At 39.3% G+C, this 21,662-nt stretch overlaps 1 protein-coding gene across 2 annotated transcripts in view; it reads left to right on the top strand.

Moving 5' to 3' along the window:
* The window catches only part of ARHGEF17 (Rho guanine nucleotide exchange factor 17), a 2,179,236-nt gene that overhangs the window by 2,059,677 nt on the left and 97,897 nt on the right, over positions 1–21,662 (top strand). For both annotated transcript variants that reach the window (XM_044071304.1, XM_044071302.1), the window contains one exon: positions 6,778–6,845. In XM_044071304.1, the coding sequence (XP_043927239.1) occupies positions 6,778–6,845 (68 nt within the window). The remainder of the gene's footprint in view (positions 1–6,777; positions 6,846–21,662) is intronic.

Raw genomic sequence — 21,662 nt, 5'->3', positions numbered from 1 at the left:
AATCAGAGGCAGGCCAGTAGTATTGTTTAGGAACATTCCAGCACTTTGCAATGTGTATCTATATTTAAACCCCTAGGAGTATTAGCCGTAGTCTTTAACCACAAACAAAAAGGTTGCCTAGAAAGTTGAATATTTTGGACATTGCTTCCTTTTAGTTCTTGGAATGACTTGAAATGCTTGGCAACCTTAATAAAGGTACATTGTTTCAGTGAAACTTCATTTTAGTGTAATCATTCCAGCTTCTGAATACTGTTTGTTGTTTTGCATTTAGTCATGTTGCACTGTTCTGTGCCAGTTATTATGTATTGCAGTGGTAATCTACATTTCCTTCTAGCATTGCTAGTTATTGTAATGTGCAATGTAACATTTATGTCTTAGCATGCACTTTGTCTTCTTCCTTTATTTTGGATATGTGTACCCTTCACATTTTTCTCTTGTAATTGTTTGAAAATGACTGCAGTGCTGCAGCTGCTTTTAAGGCATGGTATACAAACATGTAAAAGCAGTACAAAATGCTAAAAAAATGCAGCAAGTCACAGCAATTTAACTACCCCACTCTCCAAAAAAAATCAAATTAAGCCATATAAACTTGAAAACAGTTACCCGCATGCTGCTTCTGTCTTGCATTGAATCGTTCTGTAAGAGACTCTTTTTGCTTGCATACATCAAATAGTTACAGATTAATACTGCAAAACCTAAACTGACAAATGGTGTCAAATGTATACAATACATTTTAAAACTACCTTGTTTTTGCAAGTGCAGTAATGTAACTCATGGTTTGAGCTGCGTCATATCCAAGATCATATTTAGGGGAAGACATTCTGCATTATATATATTGAACCTCACCAGGTACCTAAATTTTGTGATTACAGAACATACAACTTTCTCCAGTGCCTTAACCCCTTAATATCAGCTGCTAAGATACCCTTACATCCAACTGCAGTGGCACTGTTACCTGATACTCACTTTGATGAGATTTTCTTTTTTCTCTGTGTTTATTGGCTCTGCACGTTTTTAAATGTCTGTACACTAGTCAGCACAATTAACTAAACAGTTCAAAAAGTAGACTCAGAAGGAGGAATTTACTGCATCCACTCAAAATAACACTCATATTTTTGAGTCAGATGCATGCATTGGCATATCTTTAGAATATCATTTGTTAAGTTAGTCATGTGCTGCTGTGTACTGCTATTACCAGGTCAACACACTGTAGCTTTACTTTGTTGTAGCATATTTGTCTGAGAAGCTTTTCTGAGATTTATTTATTTTTTTTAATATTGCGATTAGTTTCATTGGTTACTTGGATTGTGCGAGCTGGTAATGTACTTCCAGTATTTTTTCATTTACCCCTCACTGTGGTGTGACCAATGAACTTTGTGTATGTAGGTGGAGGTGTGGAGGCCAAGCCCCTCCTTACATGGAGACACAGTTGAGCAAGACCCTGCAAAAAAAAAAAAAATTGGTACTTTTTTCATATTTTTCAAGTTATGCATTTCAATCCTGAAAAATAGATTGAGTGACTTGTTTTGAAAGCCATGACATAACTTAGGTAAACCCTATTGCCAGTGATTGAGAACTCAAGGAGGCTGATGTAAGACTGGTAGGCATAAGGATCACTGCCTCCCCAAAGCAAATATTCTTTTCAATTGATCTCTTGATATGGGGGTGTGGGCTTTCTTAAAACTTAAACTCAACCATCAATGTAGTCACATGTAAACAAGAATGATGCTTGTCTTTTTGTACATGTTAAAAATTCTAGTGGACAGATTTAAATGCATTACCTAGTAACATGAGAAAGTAATTGTTGCAAAGTGAGTCCAAGAATTCTGACAAGTTAGTAACTTTAGTAGAATACCTACTGGCTAATTTCACATTATTTAAAGCTGAATTGTATGCTTCTAAATTTACGGTTGTAGTAAGAAATGTGCAGTTTTGTGTGAAACAGAGTAACAGGTAACTAACTTGTTTCAGATGTGAAGGGAGGGGTCACATAGATTCTGTTGCACTAATACTGAGAATACAATTTTTTAAAATGTGAAAATTGATATGCATACTGCAGATGAAACTGTTTATATACATTGTGATAAGACTGAACCTGGGATTGTTGAGTCAGAATTGTGTCATTGTATTATAACTTGGCTAATAAACTGTACTATATTTTTGAAAGAGAGGGATGTCCTGAGTTTACTGGATTCTGAAAGCTTGATTGCCATTATTGAAGGTTCTTGTTTGTAAGGTTTAGGTCTAATAACAAGCAAAAGGTCAAGGTGATGTTTTCATGGTGATACAAAGAGTTATCCCCTCAAATATGTAGAAATTCAGATACGTCTAGGAAAATGTTTGCATCCTGTAGCTTTGGCAACTGCATTAACTCATACAAAAACCTTTTTGCATTTTACGGCTCTGTCGAAGATGTGGGATAAGGAATCATCCATAGACACTGGCAGGCTGATACATCTAATAAAGTGTTAAAGCAACAGCTTGCTGTATCATCCTGTGTAAGAATGGGGGAGCAGAACAGTGGCACTCAGAGAAATCCAGAGAGTTCCTGGATAAGAGAATTAACAAAGAAGCTACAAAGGAAGTATAATCCACAGACAGTGTGGCATGTTAATGCAATTAATGAGAAAAACAGAAAATAGCAGTCTGATGGTACCCATTCGATATAAGAATATGTGTGTTTGTAGGGGGGTGCAACTCAGATATACACTTAGAGATCAGAATCAAACCTAAGGGAATTATCATAGAAAATACAAAGGGGGTTGAATCTGGTTGTGGTTAGATGGTAAAATGGATCTTTTTACATAAAACCTATCCTAATAATAGTACAAAAAAACCCAATGCACTAAGAGATGTCACTGTAGAAACTGAAGATGTATTGTTTAAAAAAAACTGAAAAAAAAATCTCAATACAGGGTGAATGTCTACACAGAGAATTAGAGAAGTGATGGTATAGAAATGGGGGGAGACAAAACTATGAGGAGACATGCAGTTATCCAATAGTGAAATGATAGTACTAAAAGTGAGTTAGGAAAATGCAGTGATTTCAACCCATTTTAGTCATAGCGAAACAGAAATCGGAAGAAAAGGGGAACTGCCAAGAGGCGTCTACAGACAACAGAAAATTTAAAGCCGAACAAGACTTTTGTCCAGAACTACCTGTGTAGGAGAAGGGATTGTAGACATTACAGTGCCAGTTTTTGAAGACAAAGTTGTGCTTTCCACCTCAAAATAGGCTAGTGAAGTCCATAACTGTAAGTCAGGAGACAACAGGTGAGCTACATATATTTTAGAAGATCAAAATAGGAAGATGGAACTTTAAGCAGAGCAACAGAGAATATTAGTAATGTTATAAGGGACAGTAGTGAACAAGATGCTCCTATTATTTCTTCTCCTTTTTTAAATTAAAAGATTATATTTTCTGTAGAGATTGGAAGGAAATTCTTCATTCACTTGTTAGTGCCAAAACATTACAGGACGCTAGTAAGGAAGTTAGCCCATAGTCACTTATTAGAACGTCGGCTAGGAATGGCTAAAGCTGAGACGAGTATTAGTTTTGCTTTAATGGCCAGGTATAATGAGAGAAATAGGGCATTTTGTGCTTCTTGTCCAGAATGTCAACAAAACTGCACCCTATCCTGGATTTGAGTCCGTTGACGCTAATGTCTGTTATAAAAGTGCCACTTGAGCACATTGCTATGGATTTAGCAGAGCCACTGGCAAAATCTAGCAATGGGTAACAGTACATGCCAGTAACATTGGACTCTGCTACAGAATGTTCAGATACGCACCGTTATGCATGGTTAATGCTAAGGCGAATGCCAGAAAACTAGTGCTATTATTTTTAGAATGGAGTTCCCTAAGGATACAGTTAGTGAGTAAGGTACACCCTTTATGTCAAGGGTGTTGCATCAGTTATATCAATGCTTTACTCTTAAGCAGTTAAAATAGTCAGTGCATCACACAGAATGATGGCTTAATAGGGAGATTCAGTAAAACACTGAAATTCATGCTGCGAAAGTCGTTGACACAGCTGGTAACAATTGGGACCATTTGCTACCGCAAGCTTCAACTGGGTTTATCCCATTTGAACTCTTATATGGCAGGCATCACAGAGGTGTTAGGTAGTGCTAAAGAAACTTGGGAAGAAGAGGCACCATATGATAGAACATTGCTACTTTACAGAATAGACTAAAGCTGATTATGTCCGTAGCAAAGGAACACAGGCAGAAAGAGTTGCAGCAAATGTGTCTGTAAAAATAACGCCTGACTTAGAGAATTTAACCCTGGGGATCAGATGTTACTATTACCAAATGAAGTGCCCCTAGTAATTCCTATGTTTAATAGAGCTGTAATAAGTTATATTTCATATCCTAGTTCAGGGGTCTGCAACCTGTGGCTATGGAGTTGTATGCAGCTCTTCCACCCCTCTGCAGTGGCCCACTGTAGCTTTGAAAAATAATGGCTCCTCTACCGCACAACACACACACATGCAATGAGAGTGATCGAGCGACGGACTTTGCTCTTATAAACTTGCTAGAATAATACTTTTTTGTTGCCATGCATTCCACACACAGAGCGATTGAGCGATCCCCTGGTAGCAGTAGATCAGTAGCATCTCCTGAAAGGTTTCCATACCTCTCATACCTCTCAAAGTCTTACCACAAGAAATCTGGACAGAGCCACAAATAAAGGGGAACAAAGGAATAAAAATAGGGACATACTTTAAATGTTGCTCTTATAAACTTGCTAGAATAACATGGTTTCTGTTAACATGCATTTTCCACACACACACACACACACACACACACACACACACACACACACACACACACACAATTACCTCTCAACAGTGCAGATTTTTGCAGAATGTCATGACTTTTGCGCCATATTTTTGTCTGTTTCTCATATTTTTTTTTACTTATAGCCTCAGCAATGTTGGTTTCAAAATGTACTGTTTAATAAGCATTTCCTTAGAGGCTCAGAAGAGATCAGGTTTAAAAAAAAATACGTTTTACACATACCATATTGAGTGAATGACTTAAATTTAAAAATATGTACATGTAAAGTCCTTTGAATTATACTTTAATAAAAAAATTAACTTGTGAAATGTTGTACCTGAACAGTTTTAAGACTGATGGGTTGGCAGCCTTATTTCAAGAAATGGATGAATTTTCTGTTGCCAAAGTCAAAGGCAGCAGTAACTGACCAACACCTTTTATTAAGTTTTGTACCCTACTGAAACATTTAGCAAAAGTAGCCCTATGGAGTTGTCATGCTTGTAAGTTACACTAGAAAGATTACAGTGCTGATAGTCAGTGCCTAAGCTGCTGTTGGGTGAAGTTACAGTCCCATTCATTTACTGACTTAGCGTGCAACTTCATGACTAGTACAGGTTATTACTTGCAGCCTTCAGCGTAAATCCATTAAAAAAAACAAGCAAAGTAGTTTACCAGTCTTCCTTTACTGAACATCCCAGATGAATACTGAGTGAGAAGGTGTTTCGTGCATGGAAATTTGATGATTTATTATTGTCCAGTGGGATTACTCTGTCTGAGCAGCACAGACCCTCTTACACTACAGTAGTTGTTCTGGAAAATCTACCTGAAAAACAATTGTGCTCTTAATTTTTTGCATTCACATGCACTTTTTTTTAAAATTTAATGTCATAGTGCCTTAGATTCTAGAACAACTTACCATATCAATGAAATTAAAAAATAACTCCTGTGATATTGTGGAATTGTAGAGTTTTGGAAAGCTATGTTATTTCCATTTTACCACTGAGGATAAAATGCTCCTTTTGCTGTTGGTAAGGTCTCACAGATGCTGACTGACGTATGTTTATGATCTATCATTTGGAATCCAAATACATTGTAAAAAAAGGATGAGATGTGATATAGTTAAAGCACAGGTATAACTTCAGATAAAGCTGTGGTTCAAGAAAAAATATTTTTTCCTCAGTATCATGGTATGCTTTCTTTCATGAAGCTAGACAAAATAGCAAAGAAAAATAACATTCTGGTATCTGATAGGACAGGGGATGCAAGATCCACATTCATTCTTTTAGGTGCACTAGAGCCATCCTCAGTGTCTGTAGTGGACACTGTATGACAAGACACCATCAGAGAGATGCACAGACTTCTGCTTACCACCCTAGCTTCCCTCGTGTTGTACAGAAAAACTTGTATATAGGAACTGTCACAGAATTTTTTTTTGCTGTACACCTGATTTCACCTGCAGTATTGCTTCTCATCTACAGGTGGAGCTGTTACTTTGTCATTGACTCTGACTTGCATGGATTTCACCGTTACATAAATTTCTCATTAGCTGTTCCGCACTAATGGAAAAATTCAAAGTCTTTTCCTGTTGTGAAGCTGATTCTTCTTATGGAATCAAGAGTACTTCTGCAGTTCTCATCCAAATATGTGACATGGAGATTTCTGGAGCACTTCTATTGGACTCAGAAGTAGTTTAAGTGCTTGAGAGTAGCATGGGAGCAAATCATTTTGGAATCTAGCTGTCACTGTAGTTCTAGTTGTATGCAGTAAGTGTTTACATTTGTGATTGCGGTTTAAAGAAAAACGTCTTAGTCAAGACAAGCAGACCAGTTTCAAACTAATATAATTTTTCTGAAGATATTTTTCTCACACTAGATGTTTATTATTTCCTGTATTTCTACTTGACTTTAGTACAAAAAAATGTTCCTTGTCATGTTCTACTTATTAAAATATATTTATGCATTATTTTGATTATTATTCTCTGTTGTCACTTCCACAGATATCTGGACAATCAAGTGTTTGTATCCCTGGCAAATGGAGAGCTAATAGTTTACCACAGAGAAGCAGGTATGTTTCAGTCTTTCAGTTTATATTTTAATGCATTGAACAACTGAGTGTGAAACTAATCCATCTGCTTTTGCATCATGGGAAATTATCAGTTAGGGCATGCTACAGGCTAACAAATGAGCTCAAGCAATTAAAAACAACAACATAAAAATAACAGTTAAAAAAGGGTCACTTAAATCAGATTATTTGTGGCACTCATTTGCATAGCTTACTCAAATCCAGTAATATATATATGGAGTTTTGTCATGGGGCCATATTATGTGCTCACAGCCTTAAAGAAAAGAACAAAAACTTAAATGTTATACTCAACCTAAAACAGATTAGCAAAGAACTTGGAAGCAAGATCAAATACTATTGAGCTAACTATGGACTAAAACTTGATATGTCAGCAAAGGATAACTACAAAGCATTCTACAGTTATGTAAAGAACTTCAGAAGTAATACAAGCATCACACTAAGCTTATCTCGAGAAGCATCACTCACTCAAATCCTGAGCATGTAACTAATGTCCTTGCAAATAAATGTATCTGCATTTTCTGTACTCTGTCTCTTCCAAACGTCCCAATAGAAAGTATACACTCTGTACCCCTCTCTTGTAATTATCTCAGAACAAATACCAAAAGTGTCCTCCAAAACCAAAAGTGCTAACTCTGAGTCTCCGTAATATACTGGGTTGTTTCCTGGTTAGTATGAAACCCCCTATTAGACTTCCTCCTTAAACAATCCACAGCATGTCCACTTGAAACGTACAGGGAGCTTGGAGAATAACTGTAGTGGTAGTTCTTCTCAAGAGAGGCCCCACCCTGGACCTATTAGCCTCACCAGCATCATTTATAAAATAATGGAATGCATCATCGTGAGCCACATCCGTAGGCATATAGGGAACCAAAAATCTCTATACCCCATTCAGTTAGGAATTGGAAAACATAGATGATGCACAGAAACTTGGCTGACATCTTTGAAAGAGCCACAGAGGCACTTGATGGAGGTAATCATGCTCTCAGCTTACCTCTGTTTAGGCAATGCTTTTGACACTATATCCCACTCTGTCATTATCAGCAGTCAAGCCCAATATAAATCCCTATGTAATCTATTGAATTGCCAACTGGATCAGTGATAGACATCTTCTTCTTAAAGCTGATGGTATACTGCCCTCCAAGAGACCTGTTTCTAGTAGTGTACTCATTGGTTCTGTTATGGGATCATTTGTATTTAGCATCTACATCTCTAATGTAAAGTCTGATGTTAAAAAGCCTCTAGCTGCCCAAGTTTGTGGATGACTGCAAGCTTGAAGCCATCATCATCTTCTCTGAAGACACTCAGATCCTCCAGAAGGACCTAATTTTGTCAGGATCATGAACTAAAGTTGACTCCCCCACCCCTCACAACCACCACCATTAAAGTAGACATTTGCATTACAGATCCTGACACCTTCATCAATAATGATTTCTTCTTTGACCACCACGTATCCACTGTCACAAGGATAGCTTTCTGTCTTGCGACCAAGAACAATGCAGGACAACCTTCAGGTTAAAACGATACTGTCACAGCAGGAAACGGCACGGAACCAACGTTGTATAAATAATCTCAGTTTATTGAAGTAAAAGCAGAGAACATCAATGTTGGGTAGATATGCCCAAAAGTCTAATATAAAATTGTATCTTTCATTCAACAGCAATGCAGAACATCCAATGTTGGGTAAGATATGCCCAAAAGTCTAATATAAAATTGTATCTTTCATTCAACAGCAATCCGAACAACAGTAAATCCAGTTTAGTAAAGCGGCTCTCCGGCCGCTTTCTTTTTTTTTTTTTTTTTTTTTTTTTCTTTTTCTTTTTATTTATTTATATACCATAATTTGCCTGCTAACTATATCAATTAAGACCAAGAAAAGAACAAGAAAAGAAAAAAAAAAAAAAAAAAAAAAAAAATAAATTTTGGAAACTAATATATATATATATATTATGGTTGTATAAAAATTTTTTTTTTTTTTTTTTAGTAAGACAAAATAAAAAGATTATTAAATCAAATATTATTTATTTATTATTTATTTTATTTATTTATTAAAAAAATTTATTATTTATCAAAAAAATAAAAAAAAAAAATTAATTGGGTACTTATATACGATTTATTCACATATTATTTACATATTGGATGAATATTAACTGAACAAACAATTTTTAATATTTACTATTTAATATTTAATATTTATTATTTAATATTTAATATTCAATATTTAATATGTAGTATTTATTCTTTTAACTTTTACATACCATTGGTTTGGGTTTTTTTCCAGTATAAATTGGCATTTAATAATTGAAACATAAAATTATTTCAAATATATAATAGAAATAAAAATACTAGAAAAATAAAATGGATGGATGTTATTTTATAAAGGTACTTATCATCAGTATATGCAATAGACATGATAAATTAAAACAACAACACAACGATCAAACATTGCTTGGCTGATGAAAACATTTAGTTTTAAATAAAAAAATAACGAGTAACAGTTTCCATAAAATGCAAATATACCAGTGCAATAGGATCATTATGTATGGTGAATCCATAAATGACAGCTTAGAAAAACGCTAGCTGCTACTTATTAAACTAAACTATCACATCAAAATTAAACCTAATTTTACTGCAGTATTAGTAACATTTCTAAAAGGATAACATTATTACTACAAGGACTAGGAAGGTAACATATGTTGCAAAACTAAGGCAACATTAGTTACTTCTTAGCAGTATTACAGAATACCACAGGAATTTTAACACAACAGGTTTTAGACAAGGAATATAACTTTAATTAGAGAAATTCCTTCAAAATTGGTCTTAATTGATATAGTTAGGCAATCAATTGACAGGTTGCAGACTAAAAAACATTGAAAAAAAAAAAGCCCCGAGGCGGGGCGCGCTGACTAACTGGATTTTATTGCTGTTGAATGAAAGATACAATTTTATGTTAGACTTTTGGGCATATCTTACCCAACATTGGATGTTCTTGAATGAAAGATACAATTTTATGTTAGACTTTTGGGCATATCTTACCCAACATTGGATGTTCTGCTTTTTACTTCAATAAACTGAGATTATTTATACAACGTTGGTTCCGTGCCGTTTCCTGCTGTGACAGCTTTCTGTCTTGCCCAACTGATTACAAAGGGTATCTCTTCTTGGTCAGAGGAGGTCATAATTCCCTCTGTTCTTCTCTCATAAGGCCCATACCAGAATACATTGAGCCCTTCACTGTATACCTGTCCAAACACCTAACTCAGCTTGAAGAAACCCAGCAGTTCCTCACTAAATATGTCTCATATGAGCTCACTGTTATCCAGATATTTTAAAAACCTGTCTCTTGTCTTTGTCCTACAGACCCCTTCACTGTGATCCATTCCTACCCTACAAATCTGTAAATGACCTAGTCCTGCCTGATCTGCCACATTTCTGCAAGACTATTAAGTAACACAAATACAAGATCAAGGGACAAAAATCTTCACTGCAACATAAATAGTACTTGTTAGCATTACAGATGTATGTCCCAAAACATCTCCCACCTGTGAAACAAACTCATACTTTCTATAAAGCAAGCATGTTCCTTCCTCTCCGTCTTCAAATCTAACTTAGATGAATGGGTGTAAATTCCTTTATGAGCTGGGTTTAGTAATTATGTGGCTGTAGCAGTGACACTGCTGTGGGTAGGCTTCAATAAGCTTAACAAGTCTATTGCCTAGTAGCAAACTGTGAAACTAAAGAAAAGAACACACTGTGAACAAGCACCAACACTTCACTCAGCTCGATGAAGAAATGTAAAAAGCTGTTCTTATTCTAATGAAGTGATGAATTAACAATTTTTTATATTATGCTTTTATATACCTTGTTTTGTATATATTATGTTTTCATAATACTGCATAGTAATTAGGTCAGGGATGGGTGTTAGTTTTATTACATATGCACATATATTTATATTTATTCTTAGCAAAAGTAATAATTTCTATTGTGTCATGATGTTTGTAAAGTCTTGAAGTTTTTAGGTTCATTTTGGTCTTGTTATCAAAACAATGCAACTGTGAAGTGTAATTTTAAATGAGTGCTGTGATCCACTTGCAGGCAATTAATCAATTAACTCTTCATGACATAGAGTGGATTTTTGCTGAGCTGACTGTTTTTGTTCTACATCTGAAGAAGTTTGGATATTTCCCAAAGGAAAAGCGCTTAATTTTATTTTGTTTTGGTATTAAAGTGAATAAGAACAGCTTTTTACATTTATTTCTTCATCGAGCTGAGTGAAGTGTTGGTGCTTGTTCACAGTGTGTTCTTTTCTTCAGTTTTTCGTTTGTCAGCTCATTTTCTACAAACTGTGAAACTAGCTAGCCAAACTCCTATGTCAGGCTTTTTCTTACATTTTCAAGCTTATTTGAGCACACTATGATAGTCAGATTTACCAGTGTAATACATCTATGTCAGGAAGTAGTAACTTGGAGCCAGGACTGCTCTGTTTCTTGCAATTCCACAGCAAAATGCAGATTGCAAACATACACAGATGTGCAGCGAAAATATACACCATTTCAAACATGCATCTCATACTGTACATTTTGGAGGCCTGGTCTTCATACTACTGTACAAATTCTTTTGGCAGTGCCCTGCATGCATTCTAGGTGTACAGCCTCATACACATGTTTATGCTCTTAAAAACTTCATGGAGTTTACTCCATTAATATATATTATTATGGAAGGGACAGCTCTTTGTAGCATTACTCATTTGTATTAAGCTGCTGTTGTTTTCTTTATTGATATGTTTAACATCTTTTTGCCTTTGGTCCAATTCATGTATGAAGCAGGTCCACTTTGGATCAGTCCATTTACCTGACTAACAAATGGACAGATGAATGAAGTTAATAGTGGCACTTTTTTGTTAAGTTAAAAATGAAGTTTAAGAAATGTGGCACAGACATAGGCCAAGTATACATTCCCACAGGATCTGTTATCCCACTCTTGAGAAAAACACTAAAACAAAGGTTATAGCATCAAGAACCCTCTTTTATGTGCTTCTGGCTGCTTCATTTTTCCACCTGTCAGAATTAATCACTTTAGTGGAAAATTCTATCCTTGGGAATGCATGCATCATGACCTAGCTTCATAAGCACACCTATCTCCAAAGGCTTCCATTTTATCCATGAGTTCATTTTTGCTGCTCACAGCCCTCAGACTGCAATTCTATATACCATGGGTGAATTTCTTACAATCACAGACATACTGATATGCATGTTGTCTGTAGACATCAAACTATGACCTACAATGTATCACCAGTATTTATCTAAGGAAGTAGCATAACATCAAATAGTGTTAAGCATGTTAGAGGTTCAGCTCTGAGATTGTCCAATGAAGCTTTTGGCCTACCTCATGACCAGAGTGATGGCAGCAGTTGAGAACTTCTTGCTTGGAGACCTGTGAGCTGATCCTCCACCCAGTCCAAGGCATATATCAAAGCATTGCCACAAGGAAGGTTGGCGAAGTAGATCAAGGCCTCACCTTCATAAAAGTGAGTTCATTTCTAAAATAGCTTTATGGTCCTCACAAATGTTGACTTCATCCTTGACTATAGAGTATTCAAGCCCTTGCAGTTGCTACATTTCAGTGGAGGAAGTAAAGACCGAGAAGGCACACCCCAGCTCCAACCTTGGAGAATGTGTCCCAGAGTGCTGATGCTGTTCCAGGATAATCAGTTAGTGACTAAGGCCAGCCAGCCTGATCCTAGGGAGTGGCTTCTCAAGTCAGCTGGTCAAATGTCTGAGGAAGCTCAAGGCTGAGATCTCCCATTCTAGTATCTCCCCAGGACCCACAGGTACCACTGAAGTCCCCTAACAGGGATTGCATCTCAAGGCTTATTCATCAAGCATATGTTTAATATTTTGTGAGAATGCGAGTCTCAGGTGTAGGGCTGGACTTTTAAGGAAGGCAGTCTGATGCCAGCACTAGACCAGGTGCAGTCCTCTCTCCCCTGACAAGTTTGCATGTGGTATCCAAATAGCCCAAATTCTAATAAGTCATTTAACATATGCCCTTGCATGAGAGAGTAAACAGGGCTACACCTGTAGGTAAAAGGAGGGATGGGACTACATTCATATCAGGATCCTCTGTGTGATCAGGAGATCCAAAGGTCACTGTCTTTGAGTCTGACAAGGACATTGAATCATCCTCACCTCTTCCAACTCTCCCCCAAGATTTTTTGTGCTACCTTGCAGCAAAACTGGCCATGTGTCCCCCAAAACTCCTTGTTGCATTATAGAGGAAGATTTTTTTGAGGAGTCGTCCTTATTCCTTCATAGAGCTAATTATTAGGGTTACTATTTTGTAAGCCTGAGGTGACCTCAGCTTTGCTTCTGTGGTTCCAAGAAGGTAGATGCCTTATACAAGCCCCCAGCTAATTAGAGGTTTTAATCAAGGATACTTGAGGTAACTGTGCTCCATGATTTTATAGGTTCATAAGTAAGTACTAAGACAGCTGCCCTCTATTTTAAACATAGCCAATTTCCCTTGTGCTCTAAATAACATATCTCATTTGGTTATATACTGGCCTTACCCATCCCATGGCCAATAATTATACATTACCCCTAATGAGAATAACTGGGATCATACCATAGATAATTTGAGGGGACACATGAATAAAACATTTAGGAGCTGCATCTCTTCATTAGTTGTATAGGAGTAGTCTTGGGTAAATTTTATGTTTCTTATCCATAGATCTAAATTGTGCTTAAAAATAGACAGGGATGAAATTTGTTTATGTGGAAGGGGAGTCTGTTCCATAGCAGCGATATTCTCTACAAAATATACCTGTCCCTCCAAACCATTCTGTTGATGTTGCAGAAGAGGTTTAGATCCATAAACTGAGTATTTCTGATGCCAGTTGACTTGCTGATGAGTAGTGAATGCATCAGTAATGGGTCGGAGAATGCCTTGTATGCCAGACACAGGTCACCTTTTTGTAGTCTGTAGGATTGTTTTTATTGTATTTATTACTGCTTGGTGTAACTCATTCTAAGCCTTTTAGTTTCAACACTTGGGCTTCAGACCAGTTGTTTTACATTGAGAGGGTTTGTGGTCTGCACTGTAGTGGCAGAACAGGTAGCTTACATCCTTCTAAGTTGGGAACTGCTGATTGAGAGCTCAGTGTCTGTTATTCCTAAAGTGTATTAATTCTGGTTTAAGCACTTGGGCTTTCAGGCCAGTTATTTTACATTAAGAGGGTTCGTGGTCTGCACTCTTGTGGGAGGAGAGGCTGGACTCTGCCCTTCTGAGCTGGGAATTTCTGGTTAAAGGCTTATAGTGCATGCATATCTGAACTGCTTCTTACTGAAATCAGTACACCTTGTTTGCTGTAGCATAGACTAGATCCAGGCCTGCTGAATCTAGCTTTGTTTGTATAACTTGAGCACTAATCCAGGCATTCTTTAATGTATTCAATTGTATTTATTACTGCTTGGTAGTAACTTGATTAAAGTGTAGCTATCATTCTAAGTCTTTTGGATTAAGCACTTGGGCTTCAGACCAGTTGTTTTACATTAGGAAGGTTGGTGGCATGCACTGTGGTGGCAGGACAGGTAGTTTTCATCCTTCTAAGTTGGGAACTGCTGATTGAGAGCTCAGTGCCTGTTATTCCTAAAGTGTATTAGTTCTGGTTTATGCACTTGGGCTTCAGGCCAGTTATTTTACATTAAGAAGGTTCGTGGCCTGCACTCTTGTGGGAGGAGAGGCTGGACTCTGCTCTTCTGAGCTGGGAATTTCTGGTTAAAGGTTTATAGTGCCTGCATATTTGAACTGTTTCTTACTGAAATTGGTACACCTTGTTTGCTGTGACATAGACTAGATCCAGGCCTGCTGAATCTAGCTTTGTTTGTATGGTTGTTGTTTGCTTGTTATTTCCCTGGAATGCTAATTCCACCTAAAACGCGGCTTCTCAGCGCTTCTGTGGATCCCTAGTGATATCTGCATTGCTTACTGTACTTATTTCCTTGTTTCACTTGAAAGTAAGTTACTGTTTGTCGTTTTTGCATTTAAGTTACCTGTAACACATTGCACTTAAGTTACCTGGCACTTGCTCACTAAAGCAATTATATAAGTCAGCACTAAAAATTAAAAGCACTACACCCTCACAACCCATTGTTTTCAATTATAAAGCAATTCCCAATATTATTCTAGCATGTCCAAAGGTCAGTTGTCAATCTCCTTTCCGGTCCAGCTGGTGAATCTGGGAATCTTGAGGCAATGTTACAACTGCCTCATGTACACAGACAACCCTCTCCTCCTCCCAACAAATTCCAACACATGTGAGAGATGCAACCATATAGCCAAACTGGAGGCTAAGCTCTCTCAACTCAGTACTGGCATAACCAGTCAGGAGGAGAAGGAAACCACACTCACTACAATTCCAGTCTCACATAGACCTACCACGACAGCAAACCAAACACATAATCACACAAAAACATACTTGGAGGCTCTAAATAAAGATCTGCCTAAGCAGCAGAGACCTCCAAAGCAGACACCCAAGCAACCGCTACCCCAAAACAAAACACGTGCAACACATATCTCACAAAGCCAGTGTGCCGAACAGTCACAGCCCTTAAGGCTAAACAACACACCTGATACACTTGTAATAGGTGACTCTATCGTCAGGCACACTGATGTCCCGCTCACCAGGCTGAACAAGGAGAAGGTCACAGTGAGCAGCCTGTTGGGCGCTAGGATCCGCCACATAACACAAGCACTCAGGTCACTCCAAGGCAAGTACAAATATGACTCAGTCATTGTCCATGCTGGTGTGAATCACCTGAGACGTACCTCCCTGGACTACATGAAAAGCGACATAGAGGAGCTCTCTGAGCATGTAGCCCAGGCCGGTATGACCCTGACCTTGAGTAGCATCTTACCCTCACCGAGAATGATGCCACAATATGAAGACAAGATGATCAATTTCAACAATTGGCTTAAGTACTGCTGTCATTCAAAGGGGATCCAATGCCTGTCAGCCTGGGATGATATGCTCGACAAGCCACGATGCTTTGCTAGGGACGGCTTGCACCTGTCACCCCTGGGCTTCGGATATTGGCAAAGGCTCTTGCTACTCCCATAGTGCCTTTTTTAGGCAAGGCTCAAAAGACAAACCCACCTCCATAGGTATCACAAGGGATAAGAAACTAAGAGTAATGCTACTCAATGCCAGAAGTCTAAACCTCAAGATGCATGCACTTGAAACTCTCCTTAGCATGGAGAACATCGATATCTGTGCAGTAACAGAAACCTGGTTCAGGGCTCCCGGGAGCACCCCAGCACTACCAGGTTATACCTCATACCATGCTTTTCGGCCCCAAAACTTGGACCAAACCACAAAAGGTGGGGGAGTATCAATATTCATCAAAGATACCCACACCTCCAGGTTGGTGGCAAAGCACGAAGCATCAGAGACTATCCATGTGCAACTAACAGTGGGTAAAACTGCCTTCCAGTTTATAACCTGCTACAGACCACCCTCCCAAACCCAGGAACCCCACTCGGCCTTCCTGAGAACACTGGAAAATATGAAGGTCTCTCCAAACCATTGGGCGACTTCAACTACCCAAACATAGACTGGGAGCATTACTCTAGCTCCAACACCCTAGCCCAAAGGTTCCTAGAATTCATAAACTCAAATGCTATGGAACAACTTGTTACCACTCCCACAAGAGGGGAAAACATACTGGACCTGATCATCACCAACATGGGGACTCTATGCTCCAGACCAGAAGTGTATCCCTCACTGGTGAGATCAGACCATAAACTGATCTCACTGGATATTCACATCCCGACCCCACCCCCTGCCCAGAAAACCACAGAGAAAAACTTCTCTAAAGCAAATTTCACACTCCTCAAAACCGAGGTGAAATCCTTCAAAGCCCCTGGGCCTGTGGAAAATACGTCCCAGACCGCAGAATGCTTTATAAATGCAGTCTATGAACACCTTCAGGAATGCATGGATCATGCAATCCCAAATAAAACCAAGACCCAATCCTCCAAAGGCAGACATCCTGTCTGGTGGACCCCAGCCATAAACAAACTATACAATAGAAGGAGGAAGCTACTACATGATAGAGCAAAATCCCAAAAAGGGAAGGCATCTCTGATCAGTATTAGCAAAAAACTAAGGGCACTCATAAAATCGTCTAAGGCCAGCTTCGAGAGAAAAATTGCACAGGACACTAAGGAAAATCACAAGGCTTTCTTTAGTTATGTTAGGAACCTGGGTGGGAATTCCCAGATATGCTCAGAATTAGTCCAAAATGACAAAAAATACACCGAACCCACAGACATTGCCAACATCCTAGCTGACAGATTCAGCGCAAACTTCTCCCCTCCCACCAAAAGGGCAAATATCTATCCCAGCAGAATGCTGCCCCCCTGACATCTCAGATGCTCAAGTAAGAGCCGCCCTCTCCAAAGCAAAAAACACAGCATCAATGGGACCAGACGGTGTCCTGGGCTGTGTCCTACATGAACTCCAAGAAGAGCTAAACCCAAACATAAAACTACTGTTCAATCTCAGCCTTGCTACAGGATATGTACCCAAAGAGTGGCGTACAGCAACAGTGGTCCCTCTCCACAAAGGTGGTGCCTCAACGGACCCTGGAAACTATCACCCCATAAGCCTGACTAGCTTGGTCTGCAAAGCTATGGAAAGGATCATCATGGACCTCATAAATAAAGATATTGGGGACCTACAGATGCTGGATCCTACCCAGTATCGCTTTGTTAAGGGCAGATCCTGCCTCTTAAACCTGGTCGACTTCTTTGAAACAGTCACCAAGGCCATTGACGAAGGGAAGGTGGTCCACACAGCCTACCTGGACCTCGCAAAAGCCTTCGATGCAATACCCCACTCAGGCATTATAGATAAGCTCACCAGCTTAAATATAAACCCCTATGTCACTAGATAGGTTGCAAACTGGCTCAAGGACAGAACCCACATGGTTAGAATTGCTGGAGCCATGTCAGACTCCAAACCAGTTACAAGTGGCGTCCCACAAGGCTCAGTCCTGGGACCTCTCTTGTTCAGTATATATTTCTCTGAGGTACAGGCCAACACAGAAGGACTGTGGCTGACCAAGTTCACAGATGACTGCAAACTGGGTGCCATAATCGACTCTCCAGCCGACACAAGCATCCTCCAAAAGGGCCTCATAGAAACAGACAACTGGTGCCAGAGCCATGGCCTCAAGCTAAACGCCAAAAAGTGTATAGTCATCCCCTTTGGCAAAAACAAAGTGCCCACAAATTACCACATAGGTGGTAATCCATTAAGTACAGAAGAAGTAATTAGGGACCTGGGGACCCAAGTTGATAGCAATCTCTCATTTGACAACCACGTGGCCAAAGTGGTTAGAAAAACATTTTATATAGCCCACCTAATCATGAAGGGATTCACATCTAGATTAGGGGAGGTCATCGTGCCTCTTTACTCATCCCTCATCAGGCCCATAATAGAATACAATGCCCCTTTTGGGATGTACCTTACCAAACACCTGCAGCAACTGGAAAGACCCCAAAAGTACCTCACCAAGAGGATCAAAGGGCTCAAACAGATGCCATATGCTGCCCGGTTAAAGAAACTCCAGCTGTACTCAGTGGCATACCGCCTGCTCAGAGGTGACCTGTGCCTGATGTATAAAGCCATGTCCAACCCGGAATTAAGGGACATGCTGCACCTCAAAAAATCCAAATCCCATCGAGCTATGCGCTCGAGACACTTGAACCTCAGCACTGAAATAAATAGGACATGCTGGAGGGACAGATTCATAACCCAGAGGCTCCCTCCACTCTGGAATAAAATCCCAGTCCAGGTTAGGCAGAGTCCCTCATTGACTCTCTTCAAGAGGACTCTTGATGAGTGGATGGGAGATCGTAGGTTTACCCCGGGTATCACTTCTGTGTCACTGTTAGACAGAGGCACAGTATACTTAACTCGAAAAAGGGCATAGCAAAATTAATTTAAAATGGGTGGCGAAAGCCAAACATACTCTGGCTAGGCTTATAAATGCCCTAGGGCAGATAGCCTAGTATGAACCTATGAACCTATGATACTGAGTGTAGTGACAGGGCTTTGAGTCAGTCCATGTAGGCCATGTTGTTTAGGCTTTGTATCCTTTTAGTAAGGCATTTCTGTTGGCATTCCAGTTGTTGCATGTGTCTGGACAGATATATGCCAAAGGTGACATTGTATTCAGTGATTGGCCTAATGAAGGCTCAATAAAGGCAGACAGTGATATCTGTAGATCCAGACACAATCCCTTTGTTTATAAGCTGTGCAGTATAGAAGGAATTTCTTACACAGTAGACACATGTTGGTCAAAAGTTAGGTCACTCTCCACGTAAGTTCCTAAATCCTGAACAACTTTGTCAACTCTTAGGGTCATATTGTCAATGAGGTAGCTCCCTGGGGCAAATGACTTCCTAAAGGATGCAATAACGCATTATTTATCATCATTTCATTGACGTTTATGAATTGGTTCAGCAATATCTATATTCATGGGAACAAAATATAATGAGGCATATAGGAGTATGGATTCGAAAGGCTTCTGTTATGGCAGCTAAGGATATGTGGGAAGAGACTAACCAAAGATAATAAAAAAACTAAGAAACTGCAATCTCTTGTTTATGGATCACAGGACACAAGAAGTGAAAATGCTTTTAGTGTCTTTAGTTTACATACAGGTCAGGCATATTTTTATCAACCAGAAGAGAAGCAATGGACAATAGCTAATAAAGAGTTGAAGGAATTTGCGTGGAAGGAGAAGGCGGCAAAGGTCATAGATTCATACTAGGGTGACAGCCCAGAGGGCCTTTCTAAGCCTAGTCAGGTTTTCCTGAAAGAATAATGTTGTCCTGTATGCAAACAGGACATTGAGGGCCAGGCAGTTATAAGCTACCACTGTCCATAAGGGACAAGGGTGCCAGGCCCAGTTTAAATTTCCTATTCCCCATCCACTGATCTAGGTCGCTGTTAAACTGGGTAATAGAGAAATTCAGTTTCACATGGATGGGAAGGCTATTCCATAGGAGGGGCAGTCTCTGGGAGATGTATTTGTCTCTCCAGCATGTTCTGTTTAAGTCACAGACAAAATCCAGGTCCCTAGACCTTGTATTTCTGGTACTCTCTGACTTATGAAAATTTAGGTGATTCATAAGTCCGAGGATTGCGGATGTGTTGTAAGCCAGGCATAGATTACCCCCTCAGCAATCTGTAGGAGACTGAGTAGAGGAAAAGGGCTTTAAGGTGCTCTGTATAAGGCAGGTTGTTAAGGTTTGAATTCTTTTTGTAAGGAACCTCTGCTGTCGCTCTAATTGTTGCATATGCCTGGTCAGCTGCATAACAAAGGGAACATTGTACTCTATGACTGGTCTGATAAGGGCAGAGTGCAGTGGGATAATGACCTCTTTGGACCTAGTTGCCATGCCCTTACTTATAAGTTGTGCAACATAAAAGGATTTCCTCACCACTGTGGCCATATGGTGGTCAAAGGTATGGGTGCTGTCTACGTGCATACCCAGATCCCTGACTACTGGCTCAACTCTTAGGGTTGTATTATCAAGACATTAATTAGTCGGGATGGTTGACTTCCCAAAGGGTACAATTATGCATTTCTTAGAACTGAGTTTAAGACAATGGCTTTGGCACCATTTGTTAGTCACAGACCTTCTTGAAGAATACTAGTGTCTGGAAGGGAATTGATGATAACTCTCAGCCTGCAAACATCTGCAAATGAAGTCAGCAATAAACCTTCATCATTTGCTTCCATTTCAGAGAAATAAATGCCAAAAAGGAGTGGGTCCAGTGCTGTACTCCACTGTTGACAAGCATCTTGGTGGGAGTGGCCTCACCTATTTTGGCTTCCTAGCTCCTATCACTGAGCCAGTTGGCTATCCAGTGGAGGATAAAAGGGTTTGTACCCAAATTAGTGAGCTCGTCTGTAATGCTTGAGTGGGGTATTGTATCAAAAGCCTTGGCCAGATCAAAGAAGCTGTGTGCACAGTCTTACATTCATTCATCCAATGCTTTGTTGACCTTCTCAAAAAAGTGCACCAGATTTAATAAGCATGACCTTCCTTTAACAAAGCTGAACTGTGATGGGGCCAATGTTTGCAGGTTACCTATGTCCTCATTTATCATATCCATAATGATCCTTTCCTTGGCCTTACATATGAAGCTGGTAAGACTTATGTCCCTGTAGTTATCTGGATTGGTGGTTGGACCTCCTTTGAGCAAGGGAATGACTGTAGCCATCTTCCATTCCTTGGGCACAAAACCTGACTGAAAGCTTCAGTTGAGAAGTGATTCAAGGGGACCAGAAAGGTCATGTTTCATGTTATTTATTAAACATTCCAAGGATGTTATCGGGCCCATTGATGCAGTGATTTTGGCCTTGACAAGTGCATTGATGACCTGTTTTCTAGTAATGTTTGGGGGGATTGTAGCTTGTGGTATTTCCATTGGACTATGGGGGTGGGAGTGGGGGAGAAATTTGAGCTGAATCTGTCAGCCAAAAGGATGACAACGGCCTCCAGTTCAGTGTGGTAATGTCTTTTGTACTAAGTAAGGTCTGTGCATTTTTGTGTATTTCCCCTGAGATTACAGACATAGCTATAAAAAGCTTTGTGGTTGTCCTTTGCCTGAGAAGCTTTTTTTTTTTTCAAATTTAGCCTTTGGAATGTTAATTAACCCTCTTAGTTGCATGTTTAGTTTGGCTGGGGACTTTTAGTATGTGTGGCTTTGTGCCTCCTGTACTT

This window comes from Protopterus annectens, chromosome 5.part0 (genome assembly GCF_019279795.1).
Source record: "Protopterus annectens isolate FY-2018-M chromosome 5.part0, PAN1.0, whole genome shotgun sequence".
Lineage (NCBI taxonomy): Eukaryota > Metazoa > Chordata > Ceratodontiformes > Protopteridae > Protopterus > Protopterus annectens.
The sequence above is the reverse complement of the archived record's forward strand: the minus strand, read 5'-3'. Positions and strand labels throughout refer to the sequence as shown.